Source organism: Tinamus guttatus, unplaced genomic scaffold, assembly GCF_059628265.1.
Source record: "Tinamus guttatus ecotype Peru unplaced genomic scaffold, ASM5962826v1 Tinamus_guttatus_pri_ptg000085l, whole genome shotgun sequence".
NCBI classification, from domain to species: domain Eukaryota; kingdom Metazoa; phylum Chordata; class Aves; order Tinamiformes; family Tinamidae; genus Tinamus; species Tinamus guttatus.
Window position 1 is genome coordinate 547,886 of NW_028288619.1, and position 20,459 is coordinate 568,344.

The following is a 20,459-nucleotide window of genomic DNA, read 5'->3' on the forward strand; positions in this document are numbered from 1 at the left end:
TGCCTCCAGTGAGAAACATGCAGTTTGCCTGTGTTCGGAAACAGCAGCCCATCATTCTGTGGCAGTAAAGACAGCGCTGTGCTCTAAATCTGCGTCTTTAAATCATAACTCTGTGATCTGTGGCTGGTGGCTGGTGACAAATGGTAGTGCTTGAAAGCTCTTGCTTATTAAGGGAGAAAACTTCAAGGTTTGGAGCTGAGGAAAGCTGGAATGGAAAGAAGCACTGAGGGATTGTTAGAATTGCTATCTGTCAAGGAGCTGGGAAACACCTGAAGGGAAGCAGAAGAGAAAAGATGGATCAGCTGCCTTTTCAGTAGTAGACAGCTGCTGTTCCCATCCACACAGCCCAGCAGAATTCTGACAGACACAAAGAGAATAGGATCACAGGATCTTGATTTCCATCCTCTTGAAATTGCTCATTGTAATTAGCGATAAAAGGTCAGTTGTGGAAATGTTTTTGTGCTATAGCTGCACCTAAAATGAAACATGGGAACTTCTGAATTGAAGGAATTTGTTTCACATATGGGTGTGTGAAAAGGTATCTGAGCATATGCTTTTTAATGCTCTCAAAATAACATTTGGAGTATTCATACAGGAAAAAGAGAAGGGCAAAAAGGCATTTGGGTATTAACACAGCCTGCTGAAGCACAGAGACCATTTAGCCTTCAACGGGAAGCTGTTATGCCTTGAGGTGAAACCTGGCAACCATTTAAGTGTCTATAGAAAAACTTGCAGGAATCTGAAGAGGCCACAGCCAAGTGAGATCACCGGAGCGCTGGGTGGGCAGGATGCAATTGCTGCTTGGCCTTCTGCCAGGCATTCTGCTGCTTGCTTCTTTATCCACCTCCTAGCTGCTTGGCATGTGGAATAGGAAGTGATTCTGCCTTATGACAAACAAATATTTCCATTATTTCCATAGTTTTTCCAATCAAAATTTAAAATACATTTTTTGTAGCCTACATAGGCTGTTTTAACAGACCACTTCCCAGTGTCGGATATCTCTGTGAGCTGTGGCCTTGTGGATGGATGAAACTAATGAGGGAGCTGTATTCTTTCCGTTGTGTGTAGTAAATTTGAATTTTAAAAGGAAAATAGAAGAGAGTTTTAAGCACCTTGGCCACATGAAAGAGTCTTTCCTGTAAACTTTGACAGCTGAAAATGTTGTCTTAATCTTTCTGGCTATCCTGGCTGCTCAGTCCCAGCAACGAGTTCTGCCAGAATACATGGCATTCCAAAAACATGATCCTGAAAATGACTGGACTGTCTTGTTTTCTGTGTTGTACTGTTAAGTTTTGCTTATTTTCAGTGACTGCTAACACTAACCATTGAGTCTAGTCCTTCTTACCTATAACTGTCTGAACAGTTCAGTTTTTCGTGGTCATTCTTCTTGCTTGTGGTATTTCAATCTTTGACACATTTCTTTCTTTCTTTTCCTTTTCTTCCAAACTTAGATGCTCTATAAAATAATAATTTAAAATAAAAGATTATTGTTGTATAGTCTGGGGGTGACTAGCTAAAAAAATTATTTTCTTTTAATTCACCAACAAGCCTGCTGCTTACTCTCAATTTGATGGTTTCATACAACATCCAGTCCATTCATCAGCTGCCAGCTCTTCAGAACTCATTAAACTCTAGGGCTCCTCTTTGTTGCATTCTTAGGCTCTCTGCGGAGGTGGGGCTTTATGTGACTTTCTCATTTCTGTTGCATACCATTTTACTTTTGTTTCCTTGAAGATTCCCAGTGAGACTGATGAGAGAGTTCACGACCTGTGGCCTCTTGGTGGCAGTGGGGTACGGACTTCGCACAACTTTATGAGCAGGCAGCTTTCTAACTCGCTTATCCCTCTTTGCTCTTGGAAACTCTCTTTTGGTAGTTGTGGTTATCTGATTGTATTCACACCTTTTTGGGTAGGTAGAAAAACTGGGTCTGAGGGGGAAGCAGTTGAGCTCTCTAACAATATAGAATCAACTCTGTTTTTTCTTACTAAGAAAAAAAAATGTGAGATGTGCTGAGCACACAAAAAAACTTCCTTCAGGTTACATTCTCTGCTTCCACAAAAAGGAAATGCATTTTCAGCTGTATTTTTATAGAGCAGTAGCTAGTGACTATTTAAATTAATCAAAAGTGTCTATTCCCCATGGGTATCCTGCGGATATGTTCCATTAGTGACTCTTTTTGCTATTTTAAGGTGACATGTAGAATGTGACTAAATATTGTCTATGGAAGTCTCCATGTTCTGCTCTGTAAGTTTTTACCCTCTTCCTACTTTTATTTTTCCCCATTCCTGCCTTTTCAGCTAGTGCCCTTTCTAAAACCTGGACTTGAACAAGTGAGTAAATTAAGATTTTTTTTTTCTCCAGTTTGAAAGGTTTGACCTAGCGTCATGTTACGTCCCACATAGCTAATGAAGTATTAGAGGTTGAAATTTGATCATATAAGTAAATAGGAATTTTAGATTTTTTTCCTCAATTGTTGTGGCTGTTGGAGAACTAGAAATGGAGAATTGGAACTGGAAAAATATTGCACTGTACCAGCAGTCCTCACTTCTATGTGAGGGGACTGGGAGGAGCCCATCTTCTGAGGTCACTGGGTCCTTGTGCTGTAACCACAACTCCAGATGTAGGTGGAAAGCTCTGACTCCACCTGGAAATTACTGGGCTGCTGCAATTTAGTTGACATGAACTGCTAGAAGCGAGGTCTATTTGCATTTGCTTAAAGGTAGCTTAGAGCTGAAGAAAAAGCTGGTGAATTAACGAGTCAGTTTGTAGTCAACCTTTCGAGGTTGACTGTCGAGGCAAAGCACACATTTTGACAGCAATGCAGAAGTCATGGCTCTTTTACAGCAGTACTGATGCTGCTTTTTCATAGTACAGAGGCTAGCACCTGGACAGGTAGGTGCTGGATTATATTCCTCTGCCAATCCTTGCTTGGATAGGTAACCTGCAAAATAGTTGAGTGCCTAATGAAATCTTCAAAAATAATTCCCAAAATTGCACCTTTTTTGGCAAAAATATCATCTAAAAGAAGCTGCAAGTCCCAAGGATATCATGTGTATTCTTAGATGTTTCACATACTGCTGTATTCTTGCAAAACTGGCTTGTTGTTGATTACTTTTGATCATTTAAATAAGACTTGCTGATATTTCAGATCACTTCGTGTTCTCATTTAAGTGAGCAGCTATTGAGAGTTTTTGCTAATCAGGTAACATATTTAGGGATCCACCTGAAGATTTATGAGCCTTTTCCTAGCTTTTAGGTTTAAAAATGCAAGAGATGATCCCCTAGTAGTTTCAGCTTTTCTCTAATTAGTTTGTGTCATGGCATAGAAATGCACCGGAGGAATTTATGATGACAGCTCAACAGTGTGGGCAAGGACCTGTTGAAGTTAATGTCAGAACATCTTGGCTTCAGTGGGGCAGAACTAGATTGCGAATGAATAAAGCCACCAGCTGGATATATGGCAGAAAATAATTACTGCAGGTTCTCTGAAAGTCCTTCATTAACACTGCTGGATGTGAACTTTGCAAGCAAATGCTTAGAGCTGGTCTCTGATAGCTCTTTGTTAGACAAATGGATTAATAACCGATTGCTGGTTCATGCAGAAGGTGTTTTTTTTTTTTTTTTTTAATCATCAAACACTTCCAACAGCATAAGTGATTTAAAGGCTTCACTCTGCTAGGAGAGGAAAATAAAAATTGGTGTTTATAGTGCAGTACTTGCTAACACTCTGCAGTTATTGGTATGATGTAATATTTTACACTTGCGTGAGTATAGATTTTGAATAAAAGAATTTAATTAACACTGAATAAATGTTCCTCATAAGGGGAAAATTCTCTAGTTCTTTTTCATTAATGCTTCATGCCTCTAGCAGTTAACTAATTTAATTTCACTCCTGGTGCTCAAGGTCTAGGCTATACTTTCTTTCTGTCTTTCAGCCTGTCTTTTAAACAAGGTTTGTTTAGGTTTTATCATTGGGAAGAGAAGTTCAGCCAGAGGAGAGAGAAAAGAAAAGAGAGAGAGAGGAGGAGGGGGGAAAAAAGATAGGTGCAAAATGTTTTTCCTATATTTGGACTTGGTTTTGTAATACACAGTGAACATAAATAAAACTGTGTGTAAAATATAATGTGGGGAAACAGGTATTTGGAATGATTTCTGAGACTGAAAGGCTAACAGCTTGTTTTGAAAAAGTCAATTAAATGGAGATGAATGGTCTTTGTAATGTGACTGATCCTAACTTCTTTAATACTTCAAAGTAATCCTTGCGCATACAAACAACCCTGCTCCTTTAATTTTACCTACTTAAATGTAAGGGCTTGGAGGATCACTATGTAATGAGTGCTTTTTGAGTTTATATGTTTATACAGTACAACAGGATTTGTAGCAAGTTCAGGATAAAAATGAGTGAAGTGTGACAAATGTTCAGAGAATGAAGAATATCCATGCAAAGAATATCCATTCACGCCAAGAGAAAAGGCTTCTGGTGTGGTTTTACTGAGGCAGAAGTTTCAGTAGTCTCTAAGTGAAAAATTAATGTACATCTAGTTTGAGGACAGCCTTTGAGTATTACTTTGCTGCAATATTCTTGGGACAGAAGGAACCTGAAACTTGAGGCAGGCAAGTCCCCACTTCACTGCAGAAGTTGTTTGTGATGCTGCTCAAATTTTAGGACTATTTTTGAAATGTGTGTTCCTTGCCCTCAACATGAGGATAACAAGAGCCTTTGAGTAAATCCATTAAAGACTGAGATGTTCAGATGCTGTATTAATAGGCCATTTCAATACCAAAGTTAAAAAAAAAAAAAGAATCAAATGCATTTGCTTTTATTTTTACACCCAAATGCATAGCAATGCATGGATGCATACAGACATTTTGAAAGTGTCATTGATGTAAGGCACCAGCAGAACAGGTGCCTGGGAAGTATTTAAAGACTTTATACTGCCAACCTCTTTTTTTTTTTTTTTTTTTAATCTACAGTTAAATTACACCTCAGAGTAATGTATCACTTGCTGGGATTTAGAGTAGTAGGCTCGGATATGACCCCAACTGCGTTGTCAGTACAGACAATTTTTCCAAGAGGTACAGTTTATTTGCTTTGTCATAGAATATACCAACTGAGGAACCAGGTGATGTCCTTCCTTTGTATTTTGCTTTGTCTTCTAAGCACTAACAGTATATGTATAGTTTTTGTATACATATGTGCTATACATACACATCTGTATACAGATGTGCTGTGTGTATACTGGGCAATGTGGAAATGGAGTGTGTCTGCCTGCAACTGATGGACAAAATCAAAAAAGTTCCTGACACTCAAATTGTGTGTTTGTGAGCTACTTTTAATGAATTTGTCAAATCCAAGAGAATTATTATTTTTAAGTTGAAGTGCAACAGTTTTTTTTTTTTCTTTTCACTGATTCAGCACAGTTGAGCTAAGATTTTCATGAAGAATTTTTAAGTAGTTCTTGTTCTTTGCTACTTCTTGATTAAAATTTTGAGCAACTTTTGATTATTTCATTCAGGCTGGTTTAAATCTTTCTGGTATCATTAACTTTGGGTCCTTTCTAGCTACATTCTTGATGATCATCTCTCTCTGCTTGATATACCCTCTTTATATACACTCTTTTTTTTGCTGTCTGAATTTAATGTGCTCTATTTGTTGATTTGCATAGTGCAGGTAAATTAGATTTTAATAGCATCTTTAGTGGCCTTGCTCTAAGGCAGGAGTTCAAACAGTGTTTTAGTGCAGACTAATGTGCAAAAATAATTGTACTTCAATAGTCCGTACTGATACCTCAAGGGAGTTATGACTCCAATGTATAATTTGTTTATATATATTTGTCAATGATAGTAGAATTGAATATATATATATATATATATATATATATATATATATATATATAAACAGAGAAAGGAGAATAGAAAGAACAGATGGAAATTTGATTATATTTGAGGTCATTAATGTTTTTGAAAAGGAAAATTAAAAGTGAGTAAGAATATCCTATTGTTAAAAGAAATCATGCTAGCTTTGTTTTTGAAAGATTAGATTTTTTATCAGTACTGGACATTGTCTCATAATAGTAAAATCTAATTGTTATTTTCATGTGAAAGTGGAAAGAAATCAGTGGCTAGAAAAAAATAAAGAGGAGGGAAGAAAGAAATTGGAAAAGAATAATGTGGGCTTCAGGGAACTATAAGCCAAAAAAAGATTCATCCTACCTGTAATATAAAGAAGAAGTCGAAGACAAGTTGTCCAAAGATTCAAGATAATGTTTAACTTAGAAGTATTCCTGTCTGTTCCTTGACTGAAGTATTTTTCAAGAGAGTGACAAAAATTAGTACCTCAAAGGAAGCTTAAGGAGCTACCTGAAGAGGAAAAGTGAAATTTGCAGTGTATCTAACCCTTAAAGAAATAATAATAATAAAAATAATAAATAAAACATGACTTAAAATGGAAAAAATTATGCTTTGAAGGTTTTACAAAACCACCACAACTTTTTTTTTTGCTTGAAGGATATCTAATGACCAATGTTTTTTAATGGATTAGCTCACTTTAAAAATGAGTGCAAGAAATATGTTCACAATAATGTTGTACTGATCTGCTGCTTGTGCCTCTCTGAGAACCTGGGGGGAGCCACCTCTTGTCTTGCTTGGTTCTCATGCTCTGCTAAAATAACTTGCCTTTGTGGTGGTGTTACTGTGATTAACCATTAAAACCAGGGTGAGCAGGGACCTGAGAAAGCCATTTCTGTGCTCCCAGTGTAAGGTTGACTGTACCTGCAGTATCTACTGAATATCTACTGGAGGTTTTCTGCATCCTAAGGCAATAGTCTCTCTGTAATCCCAGTATTCCATCCCACTGAACAAGCAGTCCCTAAATATCCTGTACGTGTGTGTAAGAATATGTATTTGCAGTTGTGTCTTATTGGCACAAGTGCTTTAACATCTGTTTTGTTTTGAAATGGGGCTTATTTTGACCAGTTAGCCAGAGTGCTGCCAGTGCCCACGTGTGAACTGTGCTTTGCTGTGATAAATGAGTACAACTTGTCTCCAAATCCATTTGTTTTTTGCTTGGATTCCTTTTCAGAATGTGATAGGCGACCTACTTTTGTGGGGATGAAGAATGGCTTTGCTGTTCCTCAGTGACATTATGGGTCTTGTAAACTGTTGCACAGTCTTTTGGAGTAGGTGGCATTATTAGGATGGGTATTAATTATTTTGAGGCAGCTGATGCATCACCTCTACATCATCTATATTTGTCTCCTGAATGTTCCTCATCTCTTGCTAATTATAGGTGGTCTTGAGGGAACTGGCTTTCTAAGCTAAATAGACTAGTATTAACATGCAGGGTATTTTTGAAGTGTACTCAAATGAGACATGAGACAGTTGACTACGGCCTATGTGTATGTTAATATCCCCACATTTTTCCACAGTTCTGGAATGGGCAATTGCTAATGCTCCTCTCCCTGCTTGTCCCAGAGGAGCAAGCTTCCCAGAAGTCCTTACCCTGAAAGCCTGTGAATCTCTCTCCTCTGTATCCAGGCTTGTTGAGCAGACTGGTTATTTTGTTTCTGCTCTAAGAAACCTTAGATCTTTCTGTCCTTTTACTGCTCATTAATAACTTTCCTCTGTTCTTTGTTTCATTTTTTTTAAACAAATTTAAACTCTTCAGCAGCTTTTGCTATTATCATCAGTCACCTGAAACCAAAAAGGGAAAGAGCTTGTGTTTTTCTTCTGGTTGTCTATTTTATGGAATTTGCTTATCTAAAAATCTTTTTCCTTTCTGTCTCTTCTCTTCCACTTCCCCTCAGCTCTCCCCCTCAAAATCAGTAACGTGAGAGGCCTAGTCTGAGCATAGGATTAAGAGCCAGGAAATCCCGACTCTTTCCATGACTCACTGTGTGTCCTTGGGCAATCTGTTATTATTATAGACAAAAGTTGTGCATAGCACTTGGCTGAAAAATTAGAAGTGTGGTACATGATCCAAGGAGATTCTTTTCTAATTTAAATCAAAGCATGGCAAAAGTTGAACAGGAAGAAGAGACTGTAGAAGACAAATCCTGGTGGAGTAGGTTGCTTGTGGACAACATAATTTGTCTATGGAAGGAGATGTGTTTTACTAGCAATTTATTGCTTACAGTGTGATGGAGACCTCAAATAACTGTTCTGGTAAACATTGGACACGTAACTCTTTGTTTCAGAGCTTTCTTATTGGAAGTGAGTAAGACAAATAAGGATTGTAGCAGAACAGAGCGTGTATGTAGGTGAACTTGTGCTCAACTTGATAAATCCAAATACTCTATCCAAATGTTTTCTTGGAGGGTTTTTTGGCATATGGGTTTGGTGTCATTCAATAAGTGTATGCAAATGCCCTATATATAGTTTTATATTTCATATCTTGAAGTATGTGAACCCTTCCTCGTGGTTTAGATGAACTCATGCAGATCTTTGGAGAGAGCAGATGCTGGGGAGTGTCCCAGGCAGCATTACTACCTAGAGCAGTAGTTTTACATCCAGCAGCGAACCACTTCATCTGGTTTAACGTAGTCCTTCCATCTCCCTAACCTCTTGCTCATGTCATATTGTCCCTCCTTCCTTCTGCTGCATGAGCCAGGTCACTGTGCAGCTGTGCCAGTACAGCAAGGGAGGGAGCTCACAAGAGGCTTAAATTGCCTCCAGAGAAATGCATTCTTCTGTGCGGGACCACCCACATCAGCACAGGCTGTTGTGGTACTCATAGTCTTTGATGTTTGCTTTAGGGAAGGTGTCACAGATCACTTGAGGTTGAAAGGGATTTCTGGAGTTCATCTAGTCCATCCCCCTTGCTCAGGGAAGGTCACCTGGCGCATGTTGCCCGGAATCCTGCCTAGAGGCTGTCTGGTGACAGAGCCCTGGAACAGGCTGCCCAGAGAGGTTGTGGAGTCTCCTTCTCTGGAGATCTTCCAAACCCACCTGGATGCCACCCTGTGCCACATGCTCTGGTGTCCCTGCTTGTGCAGGGGGGGTTGGACTAGATGATCTCTAGAGGTCCCTCAACCATTCCGGGATTCTGTTAGTATCTGCAAGGGCTGAGACTCCACAGCCTCTCTGGGCAGCACGTCCTAGTGTTCAGTCACTCTTACAGCACGGGTGTTTTTTCTCATGTTCAGGCTGAACTACTCATGTTTCTGTTTGTGCCTTTTGCCTCTTGTCCTCTCATGGGTCACGACTGAAAAGAGTCTGGCCCCATCCTCTTGACAGCCTCCCTCCAGAGACCTACGTACGTGGATAAGGTTCCTTCTATCACTTTAGTGTAGCCATTTGCTGCACTGGGTGTTTGGAGCTTGGCGTGGGGGGTTTCTGGTTTTGAATTATAAAATTCCTACATTTTTTATTTTTTTTCCCCTCTGAGTTTCCTTTCCTCTTTCTTGATAGCAGTGGTTTTTTGAAAGGTAGGATGACATGGTTCTGAGAGTCAGAATCTTCTGATCCATGCCAGCGTATGTTTTGTGTTTTTTTTTTTTTTTTCTTAAAAAAAAAAAAAGAAAAAGAAAAAAGCATTAACATTTCCCCCTCTTGTTGCATTGTTAGGCTGGCACATGAACCTGGTGAAAAGATTTCTTCAGAAAGATGTTTAACATGCCCCCTGCTCTGGGTTCTGTGCTCTCAGGTACTTCTCTGAGATTTTACGCCAGAGTAAAATACTTGTCTCAACTTTTACTCCAGAGGTTTGCAGTACTCAGTGTGTGGTTTGCAGTCATCAAGTTTAGTCCCCTGGTGTTGCAGATAACATGTCAGGTGTTATAAAATAAAACAACCTCCATCCTAAAATCTCTTGGGTTCCTTGCTTCGATCGCTCCTTTTGGAAAGCCAGTCAGATTCTTCCAATGGCTTCAGAAATGCTGATCAGTTCTGATGCATTCATCAAAACTCTCCAATTCTGTACTGATAGAAAGTAAGTATTTGCAGTTGAGTGATGCCTGCCAGGTACAGGAATCCACAACCATTAATGAATGTAAATTTGAGTCTCTTAAGCACTTTGCCATGTGAACAGTTGACTTCTATGGACAATTGAGTTAAATGGAGCTGTTCAGAGCTATTCAAATGCATTTGTAACAGCAATGATACAAGGTCAAGTTCAGCTTTTGAATAATTGTGTTATTGTTGCGGAAATCATTAGAATCTAAAGAACGTGTGAATCTGTCTCAGGTTGAAATTATTTCTTCTTTTTTTTTTCCCCCTCCAAAGAGAGAACGCACATCGTCTGTCATTTTAAGACCTTCCTTACTGTCTTGCTAATATAATAGACTTGTTCTCTCATGGGTGACTGCTGACAAAAAGTACCAGGGAAGGATGCACCTTAAACATGCTGAAGTCAAATATAATTAGTTAAACCTGCTTAAAATGCAAAAATCATTTAATGCCAGTAACAATACCATCTACCATCTAGAAGTTTTACTGCTAGGTTCTTCAATCAGTTGTTCTGCAGGCTACAGGAAAGCTTTTAATAGCGAAAGGCACAGGGGACTTTAATGTAGTCTAGACAACCATTGTAGATTCTTCTGATGCTCTCATACAAAGCTCTGACTTGAGAGTCAGTAAGCCTGTGGGTCCCCACAGCTTGATTCAGTCTCCTCAGTTAAGTTGTGTTTCCATACACGTTATATTCTACTCTTACAAGATAGAGTGGTGGGACTTGGCAATAAAAAAATAATAAACACCATAATCCTGCAACATCTTTCCACAATAAGTCTTTGCTTTTAAAAAATTGTTGCTTAATTTGCTTTTACCTACTGGGTTGTTAGTACATCTTAATTAGAACAGATTTAACATGTAGGATTGAGGTTTGAGCATAATCTGCTGTTTAAAACACTTGAAAGCTTTTATTTTTATTTGTTTTACTCTTAGAAATTGTTGAGGGAAAATATTCTAAAGATGATGAATGTTATATTTTATAATGAAGCCTCAAAGTCAATTAACTCCTCAGTTTGCTAAGAAAACTTCTGTTTTCCTGAATTTGTTCCTTAAAATGGATGGTTTCAGTTTTTCATTTGATTGCTTTTGGAAAAGGAGTGTGCTAGGTCCCTACTAGAAAGGGAAATCATTTTGATGCACTAATGACTGTAGAGAGCCTTAATGGCCAGAAATCCACGCTGTAAAAACACCTGATATAATTTAGGAGCTTAAATCCCACTGGCAGTGGCCTTAAAATCCTCCTAAATCATTTGAGGTTGTGAAAATGTATTATTTTACCAGCCACCTCTGAACAGGGAAGTTGCTTTTTGGCAATCTGCCCTTTTTGCCTTGGACCAGACTTTCTCTGCGCATGAGCTGAGCACAGTGGGCACAGTCATTTCCTGAATATCTCAGCTAATTGACAAACAATTTTGTGCTTTCTTTTGGGTCCCTTTGAGTATTTCACAGGGTAAAAATAAATGCCATGTTTAAATTATTTTCCCTTCCTCTTCTTGGTTATGCTTTTATTGCTGCCATATCATCTTCCACACACCTGTTTCCATCTTAACTCTATCCTAATCTCTTGCCAAAAGCTGAACTCTAGGTAGGAACGCAGTAGTCCCAATAAGGCGTTAAAAATAAAATAGCATTTGATCCTCATATACCCCTTTATATATACAAACTAATGAGCCCTCATACCTCTGCAGGGAGGCACATGTTCTCACTGCAGTTTTATCTGCCAGGAAACAAAGGGAGAATTAAAGCAGTTGTTTTTTCCAAACTTTCTTTTTCCAGAAAGTCTTTAAAAGATAACCCAAGGAAGGCACCTGTTCGCACTGGTATCAAAGGGCTTGCTAGCAGTGTCCTTTTCTCCTTTAATTTGCTCTGCCTTTTGAGGAGGCAGGTTTGAGGAGGTATTCCCATAGCAGTAGATTTGTTATGGACCTTATACATTCCATGTAAATGTGAGTTCCCAACCAATTGCCTTTCATTAAAAATAATAATAGCTGCAAGTCTTTGCTTCTGCTAATCCCTCTGTTCTGTGTCATGCTGCTTCTCTCCCCTCCCCGCTTCCTTGGGTGTTTCAGGTGGCTTTTCAAGCAGCATTTACTTTTGGCGTATCCAGAAACGGACGTGCCCATTCTCCCCCTGTGGCAGCACTGTGTTTGGGGTCAGCAGTTTCATCCTTACCTCCAAGCGTGTCCACGTAGCGTTTGCTGGGGGATATCCTTATAAACTGCATTTGCCTCTGTGTACTGGTTTGCTTGTCATCACTAAGGCGAAAACATTGCAGGAGAGAAAGGTAATAGACCATTGTTTTGCTTTTGTTTTTTGGTTATAAATGAAACACATTTTGAAGACTAAAGCAGAAACAAACTTGGAACATCTTTCAACCAGAAATCGGTCATTGCTTGTTTCTTTGTTGCCTCTTCATTTATCACATTTATCAAGCACTTTATCACAACACTTTTTATTAGAACTTTTCCTCAGTGACAGCTTGAAGACTGAACAGGTGATCCCTGGTGCTAGCCTGTTGCCGATCGTGTCTCTGTTATCTGTCCTCTGGGTTTTCTACAGCATCTTGGTAAGAGATGAGAAGGTTCCTGCTGGTGCCTCATGCAGACAGACCTTTAACAGGTTGCTGCGGTTGGGTGAAGGGAGTCAGGAAGATTTTCGTTAAATTAAAATACAAAAGTAAATTGACCAACAACATTAATATCTAATGTCTCTGCTGTCTTGCTAATGCTCTGTCTTGAAGATAACTGTATTGCAGTTATTCTCAGGGCTATGGAGAGCCTAAGGAAGCCCAGATCGTTTTTTCAGTTGATACTTGCATGATGCCTTGATAATAGCACTCACATATCTGCTGTATTTAGTGTGAATAGTTGTCTACCTTCCAGGTTTTAGCAAGAGATCCTGCTTTCTCTTCCTTCTTTGCTGTGCTTCCAGTTCAGTTCCTTGTTCTCCTCAGCATTCTGCATTACTACTAAAATCAAAGTGATCTTAGCTTGCTATTCTTCTCTTACTGGGAATATAGGATGGGGATAAGGAGATGGCACAGGGAGAAAAAGACCAAAAAAAAGTGCTGAATCAAAAGATGTCAGAAAGAAAGCACTAGCAAGAAACAAGCTGCTTCAGCCAGACGCTGGAGGTGATTGTCGTGCAGATCCTACCTGCTGGAACTGGCTGCAAGTAATTAAAGGAGTTTTGTGTGTGTTTATGTGCACTCTCTCTATTTCCCTAAGGAATCAGGATGCTCAAGTCTGCAGGGGGACTGAGTTTGCTACTGAAGTAAATACTGCAGAACAATATATGAGCCACAGCAGAGGCTGGAGGTATATCCTGACTGAAGGAGCGTTAATTGTGTGGGTCTAAGGGAGAGGACTAGACTGATGTGAAAAGAAAAACAGTATGGCCAGGGGTTAGAAATAGGAAGTTTAGGAGGAGAACAGGAAAACATGAGTTGAGGGAGTGATTTAATATTAGAGAATAAAAGAGCAAATGTTATTTTATGGTGAAGGATTTGAGCAGGAAGATGACTCTATTTTTAACTTCTCTGCATTGGGTGTTGCACTTGAAAGTCATCATCTTCTTTTAAACAGTTTGTTACGATATTTCAGGCCTGAAAGCGAGAGAAGGAGAGGAAGGAAGAGGGGGCTTCTTTTATCAGGATTTAAAGAAACAAAAGACTAACATTCTCCAACTCAGCCTCCCCGAAAATCTTTCTTCTTCCACATAAGAACTTAAGGTAACAAAACAATTGGTTGTCCTCATACCAACCAAAAATGTCCACAGATTGATTTTCTACTGTCCTTGCAGCTGCCTATAGATGTCCTGCTCAAGTTTGGGCAAGTTTCACCATGCAACTGTTACACTAGCAAAAAGCTGCCCTGCAGTGTGCGCACAGCCTGGGACTTCACCTGGATCTCTTACTATTGCTCGTTTGCCTGTAGCACATTTCAAGCCCTGCTGCATTTTTAAAAGAAATTAAAACTTTTAGGAGCGATTAGGTGAAGTAATGCATGCTGATTTATAGTTGGGATTATTTTGTAAATCCTGAAGGGCATCATCATTTTGAAATCATATTTAAAAAATAAATCCTTGCCGTGGTTACAGTTATTTCCACTGGCAATTAATTAATTTTAATTACCTTGCTGTTGCTTTTTTTCTTTTTTTCTTCCCCTCATCCTGGACAGAAGAAGAAAATGTAGCGAGGACTGGAAAACGCACATGTTGGCAGTTCCTTTCGTATCGTACAGGGATAATTTCTCTTTTCCAGCCTTCCCATAGAAGCACTGGGCAAATCGGTTGTTTAGATGATAGATCTACTGCAGCCAGGTTTTCTCCAGCTTGCACACTTTCCTGTTTTCCTCTGAGCTGCTGCAGTAGTGTGGCGTGTTTGATGCAGTATTTGAAACTTGGTTTGTCCACTCTATCCATTCAGTCCATATGTAAAACTGTTTTAGTGGTTTTTGCAAGGAGTCTTATTTCTCTAGGGATATTTTTGTTTGAAATTATGTTTGCAGGTTACTAGCCAAAATTTACAGTCTAGTGCTATGAACTTCTGCTCCTCTGAGCATGGGATGATCATTCTACAGTTTACTTAATGCAGGAATGCCAACAAACTGTCATTATATTAATAGTAATAAAATAATAAATAATAAAATAGTAATAGTAATTTTTTTTAAAAAAACTTTGTGTTCTGGTGTATACTTTAAACCAGAGTTCTCACTGCATGACATTTAAAGCATATTGGGAAACCTTCCCTATGTGAGAGGGGACTGGAATAGTATTTTTTGATAGTGTGGAATAAGTGGCTGCCATAGATTGACTGCGGAGGGGATTTTAGGGCACCCAAGTCTATTTACGTGACATGTCCGGCATAAGGGAAACAGGAATGCAGTGTCATAATTTGCAGCTATCATCCCAGGAGCCTGGAATGTAGAAATAAATAAATAAAGACATCAGTGTAATGGAGTGCAGCTCTGCAATGCAAGTCTGCCTGGGCAGTTTGCAGAGTGCCTGGAGGCTGTCTTGACCCCCTCATTGCTGGGGAAGGGGTGTACCTTGTTCCTGTGCTTCTCTCATTCTTCTAGCATTGAATGTGCCCTCTTTTCCTCAACTTTGAATCTACAACTAACTTTTTGCTCCCTAGGAACAGTTTCAGAGGCATAATGACAGTAAATAACTGCTTGGTAGCGTTCAGTCTGGCAGACAGCTGCTTTTTATGGGTCTGGGGATTCAGTGGGAGCAAGCACAAATATAGCAGTTAATGTTCCTTCAACTCTCTGCTCACCTAACACAATCTGGTTTGTGACTATTCATTCACACTTCTGCCAAAGCATCTTTTCTGGACCTTGTGCATCTCCTGTGGGTGAATGTGGTCCCTGACCTCTGGGTGAAAGCCGGTGCATTAACCGTACAGTGTGGGTAGGCAGCAGGGCTTCAAGTCCTGGCCGTCATGGCCAGAAGTTGCCAATCCACAAATAAAAGCAGCGGTGAGACCTAGTTGCTTCTCGTGGTTATGCAGCCACAGGAACACCAAAGTTTGAGCACAGTTCATCAGAAAAAGGGTATTTATAGAGCTGTTGGCCTTGACATGGTGTACCTGGTTTCATCCTCTGGCTTCTTGATCAATCTTTATTTTACAGCTATGTAAGAAATATCAGGCTGGATTAAGGTTTACAAGTCTACATGTCTGTATATGTGTAGTCTGTAGTTGTGCCAGTGTGGTATTAAATGCATTTTTTTCCATGTAGTCTCACAAACTTTGATTATATCACTCTATCTAATTCTTATTTCAGGGTATGGGTGTATCTATATGCATACGTATACAGCATCTGGATGGCAGTGTAATTACAAGCACCCAAACTGTTGTATTAGCTGTAGCTATTAAGAGTATAACCATAACTCTTAGCCTTAGCCATAGTATTTGTGGCACTGCAAATCTGTGTATCTCAGACTTTGGTCTGAGGCTTGGAGAGTTTGTTCTCCTCTGTGCACTGCCTGGCAGCACTTGATGACCTGTCAGTTATGAGAGCTAATGAATATCACATTTGACACTGATAACACTGTGGCCTCACAGTGTTTAATCAGTGTTTCCTCTGCAGGGTGACTCCAGCATGCTTGGTTTCACGCTTGCACCTGTGCAGGATTGAAGCAGAGGTATCTATTTGTATTCACATACATTGGTCTAAATATGCTTGCTCTAGGTGACTTACACAGCTATTTTAAAGCATGTGTCCCACTACGAGGTGTTATAAGCTGCGTACCATGTAGTGTTACAAACTGTGTGTGATAGTGTTTAAAAAAATGGTCTAATGTTCAAAGAACAAAAAGACTGTATAATTTATTTTACATATTTAATCCTCATTTTTGAGCCTGGTGGCAGAGTTTTGTTGTTATTCAACTTTGAACAACTTCTTTGAGCCTTTTGTTCTTCAACAGAAAAGCAAAACCAGAGCAGTTGTATTTCAGGAAGTGTTCATAGGTTTAACAGATTTATTAGTTTCTGCTGAAACTGAAGTGTATGTAACTACTTTTAACTCACTATTTTCTCCATAATTATGCAGGAGTAAATAGAAGTGTAATTCCCCCTATAACACTCAGTACTGTTGTATATCTTCCACCTATGTGTGTTTAGCTACTAGGAGAAGCATATATATTAGAGATGGTGCATCCTCAGCTTTGAGACACACACAGAGGGATCTTTATTTGTGCATTTTTGGCCTCCTGTTTAAGAGAATATAAAGGTAAAAACAATTTAAATGTTTGCGTTAGAGCGGGGGAATGCATCTTTTGACATATGGGTTGTTTTTCTGCTTTGATGAAATAAGAATCTGGCTTCTCTATTTTTTGTAGCCGATTGAACGATTGAACTTTTTTCCTTCTCATAGCTGAGAAAATAATTTTCTCCTAGCACTGTGTTTCCTCTGCCTATTGTCAGCTCCACAAAGAAGATTGTGTGCACTAGACTTGCAGATTGTATTTCTTTAAAATACATTGTTCGGATGGTTCTTGCCTCTTCTTATTTTACATGGTCCATTCACACTGTTACCATTTTGGGTAGACACGTGCACCTTCTGCCATCTGGAACAGTCTTTTTATCTCCATAGTTCATCAGATCTCCATTGTTTTTCAAATATTTTCTAAAATTAAACTTGTTTCTTTCACCTTTTACTCCTCAGTGTTTTCTGACTCTGCAACTGGATGCTTAACTCGCTATGAAAAGCTTTTACCCTGCTTTCTGTGAGAGTTTTATCGAGACACTACTTTGAGATGCTGCTTGATGAAACATTCTTAAAAAAATGTTATTAGAAAGTTTCAAAAGGCTGAACCTATCACTTTTTCACTACTGTCTTGCTACCTAGGAAGGAGTATTGCAGCCTCTGTTTTGAGAGCTTATAGTGAAAGAGCTGCACTGGCGTGCTGCTGCTGTGTACTTTTTTAATTTTATTTTTTTACTATTTTTTTTTTCAAACTGTTACAGACCCCCAGAATCACAGTGGTTGGAAGGGACCTCTGGAGATCACCTGGCCTAACCACCTCCTTCAAAGCAGGGTCAGCTAGAGCAGGTAGCCCAGGGCTCAGCCTCTCCGAGCAACCTGCCCCCAGGGTTTGACCCCCCTCACAGTAAAGAAGTTTTATCTCTAAATGTTACTGGGCATCACTCAGAAGAACCTCCATTTTCTTTACTTCCCCTAATCAGATATTTCTATGTATTGTTAATATCTGCCTTGAGCCCATTTCTTTTCTGCTCAGTATTGGATGGCCACTAATTGCCATGGTATCTGCAATACCTGAAACAAACAAAAAGGCTTCAACAATTTATTCAATGTGGAGCAGTTGGAAAAATTGGTCAAGAAGCACTTCTCCTGCATTTTTTTGGGGTGCTCTGCCATTTCAGTGGATGAAGCACATTTGAAAGTACTTGGAGAAATATATGTATGTATGAATGTATATGTAAGCGTGCGCACACACACACATACATACATATATATATAGAGAGAGAGAGAGAGAAAGAGAAGGACACAGCTTATCAGAGATGAACATGCAGCAGTAACAGATGGCCCAGGATGATGGGAACGCCAGTCACAGAATCACTCAGAATCCCAGAATGCTTGGGGTTGGAGGGAACATCTAGAGATCATCTAGTCCAATCCCCCTGCTCCAGCAGGGACACCCAGAGCATGTGGCACAGGGTGGCATCCAGGCGGGTTTGGAAGATCTCCAGAGAAGGAGACTCCACAACCTCTCTGGGCAGCCTGTTCCAGGGCTCTGTCACCCTCACAGGAAAGAAGTTCTTCCTCACGTGGAGATGGAACTGCAGAGGTCTGGCGTGTGGCATAGACATAAATGCTCTCTCTCTCTAAATGCTTTTTCTAATTTTCAATATCATTCCCTTGGAGTCTGGAGTATAGCTAATGGTTTAACGTTTTGCATTTCCGCCTTCTCCTGGGAAATCTAAAAGAACACAGATCTTGGAACTGATTCTAGGGTTGAACAAAACCTGCATTTTTTGCCTTGCTCTATTTCTGATAGTTTGTAATGCCGTTGTTGCTATTTTATCATTTACAGAAAAAAAAAAAAAAAGCGAATTCGTAAGCTGTGTCATTATATGTCTCTGGTGCTGGGCTGTGCTATGTATAGCACAGTATACCTCTTTGGAAAGCTTCAAAATATAGAGTTTGTGTTCATTCCTTCTCCAAAGCTCTTAGCAGCTTCTGCCCTTGTGAAAACTAGCGAGAGGGAGTGCTGAGGTGCACTTGTTACTCTGAGACAGAATGTGGTTATCATCTTCAGAAATGAGCGAGGGAAAATGAAATGCAAGGTCTCCTGTCATAGAAGTAAGTGTGGCAGGGTGCAAAACGCAATTCTTAACAGTGCGTTAGTATTAGCTATCATAAAGGGGACAGCGTGCTGAGCTAAAGGCAATAAAAAAAGAAATCCTTGCATTGACTGATTAGGCGGCTGACATTTGTAGTGAATTTAGCCATAAGCCTTTGTTTGTAGACCTGGTAGCTATTTGGACTTTAGTTTTCTTTCACAATGTTCCACTGGCATTGTGAACTTTGCTGAAAGAGCGTGACCGTTCTGCCTGTCTCTTACTAGACTGGTGGTGTTGAAGCTGGTGCACAGTTACAAGATGTGTAACCTAGGGAATGTAACTTTGCCATTTAGCAATATGAGTGCATGGAGAGTAAGGGTTATAAGTCTGTCCGTCCTCTGTCTTAACTCTCTGAATTAGGTCACTGTCAGTTCTGAAGAAGGCTAAGTGAATACAAAACATGGAGGGGAAGCTGCTGCATGCTTGTAATGGAGAACAACTAGAAATCATTAGGCTTTTTATATTTGGTAGGTTGCCTTTTATCCAAATAACTGTTAATCCTGAAAGTCCACTTTATGCACTACAGATGTCATTTGCTGTTGTCTTAATCACGGACAATTGTTCATGTCCTCTCCCCCATGCTTGCTTTGGGTAGGATTTTTTCCTATATGGAGATAAAAGTTTGGAATTGGTTCCTGGTCACTTCAAAATCAAAGGCATTTTTTCCATGACTTTAGAACGAGGATTTCACTTGTAGCAGCTAGCAGCAGCATTGTTCAAACAAGCTAATGCTTTGGGCAATGGATTGGAGATTTAATCTAAGCTACTTTCAGAATACTGTCAGATAGCCTTTTAAGATAAGCAAGATGAACACCTTGTGCTTTGTTATTCTGAGAGAGGAAAAAAAGGTTTTGACGTGTAAGCAGAAAAATGTGGGTGCTTAAGTTTCTTATGAAGGACTACAAACCTGAGGCTTTGTAATCCTTTTGTTTAAAACGTGAAAACTTCTCCTCTTGACTGAACTTAGCAATAAGTGCAATGCATGATCAAAAAGAGGGGCTTTAGGAACTTTTAGGTGATATTTATTAGGTAGACAATCGGTAGGAAAGTAATGTTACTTTCAAATACAGGGTCTACTCTCTCAGCACAGTAGTGAACAATGTTATCTTAATCTATTTTTTCTTTAAATGAAACGTTTCTAACATATACTTTCAGTGAATTTAATTAAATCTCTCTGTTTTCTCTGCGTTGCTGAGACTAACTACAGTTTTCTTTTTGCTTTCTTTTGCAGGTTGCCTTTTTGAAGATGTGAAGAATCCAGATACATATGTTGAAAACTATTCTAAAATTCGTCTTCAGCAAAAATAGTATAGCTGCCTTCCAGTGGTGTGCTTTCTAGAAAAGAATCGGCTGGCATTACAAAACAAAATTTGGGGATGCAGGGAGTATTCTTCATGTCTGGATGTTTTTCAAAATCATAAAATCCAATACAGTGACTATATTCCTAGATGTAATTCTGAGAGTATTAGAATGATACTCTTATTTAAAATCTTAGAAAATTGGGATAACTGTTACTACGATGTCTTTATTGCCAAACTAATGCATAGAATTATCTATGTACTGCTTTTATGGGACAGTGGTAGATAATCATATGTCCTACAAATGGCAACAGAGAAATGTTCTTGAAGTATTTTATATTGTG

At 39.3% G+C, this 20,459-nt stretch overlaps 1 protein-coding gene across 1 annotated transcript in view; it reads left to right on the forward strand.

Annotated features, from left to right (window-relative positions):
* UBE3D (ubiquitin protein ligase E3D) overlaps nucleotides 1-20,195 on the forward strand; it is a 66,771-nt gene extending 46,576 nt beyond the window's left edge. Inside the window, exon 10 of the mRNA XM_010217644.2 lies at nucleotides 20,049-20,195. Coding sequence (XP_010215946.2) covers nucleotides 20,049-20,069 — 21 coding nt within the window. The 3' untranslated portion in view covers nucleotides 20,070-20,195. The remainder of the gene's footprint in view (nucleotides 1-20,048) is intronic.
* The last annotated feature ends 264 nt before the right edge of the window (nucleotides 20,196-20,459 follow it).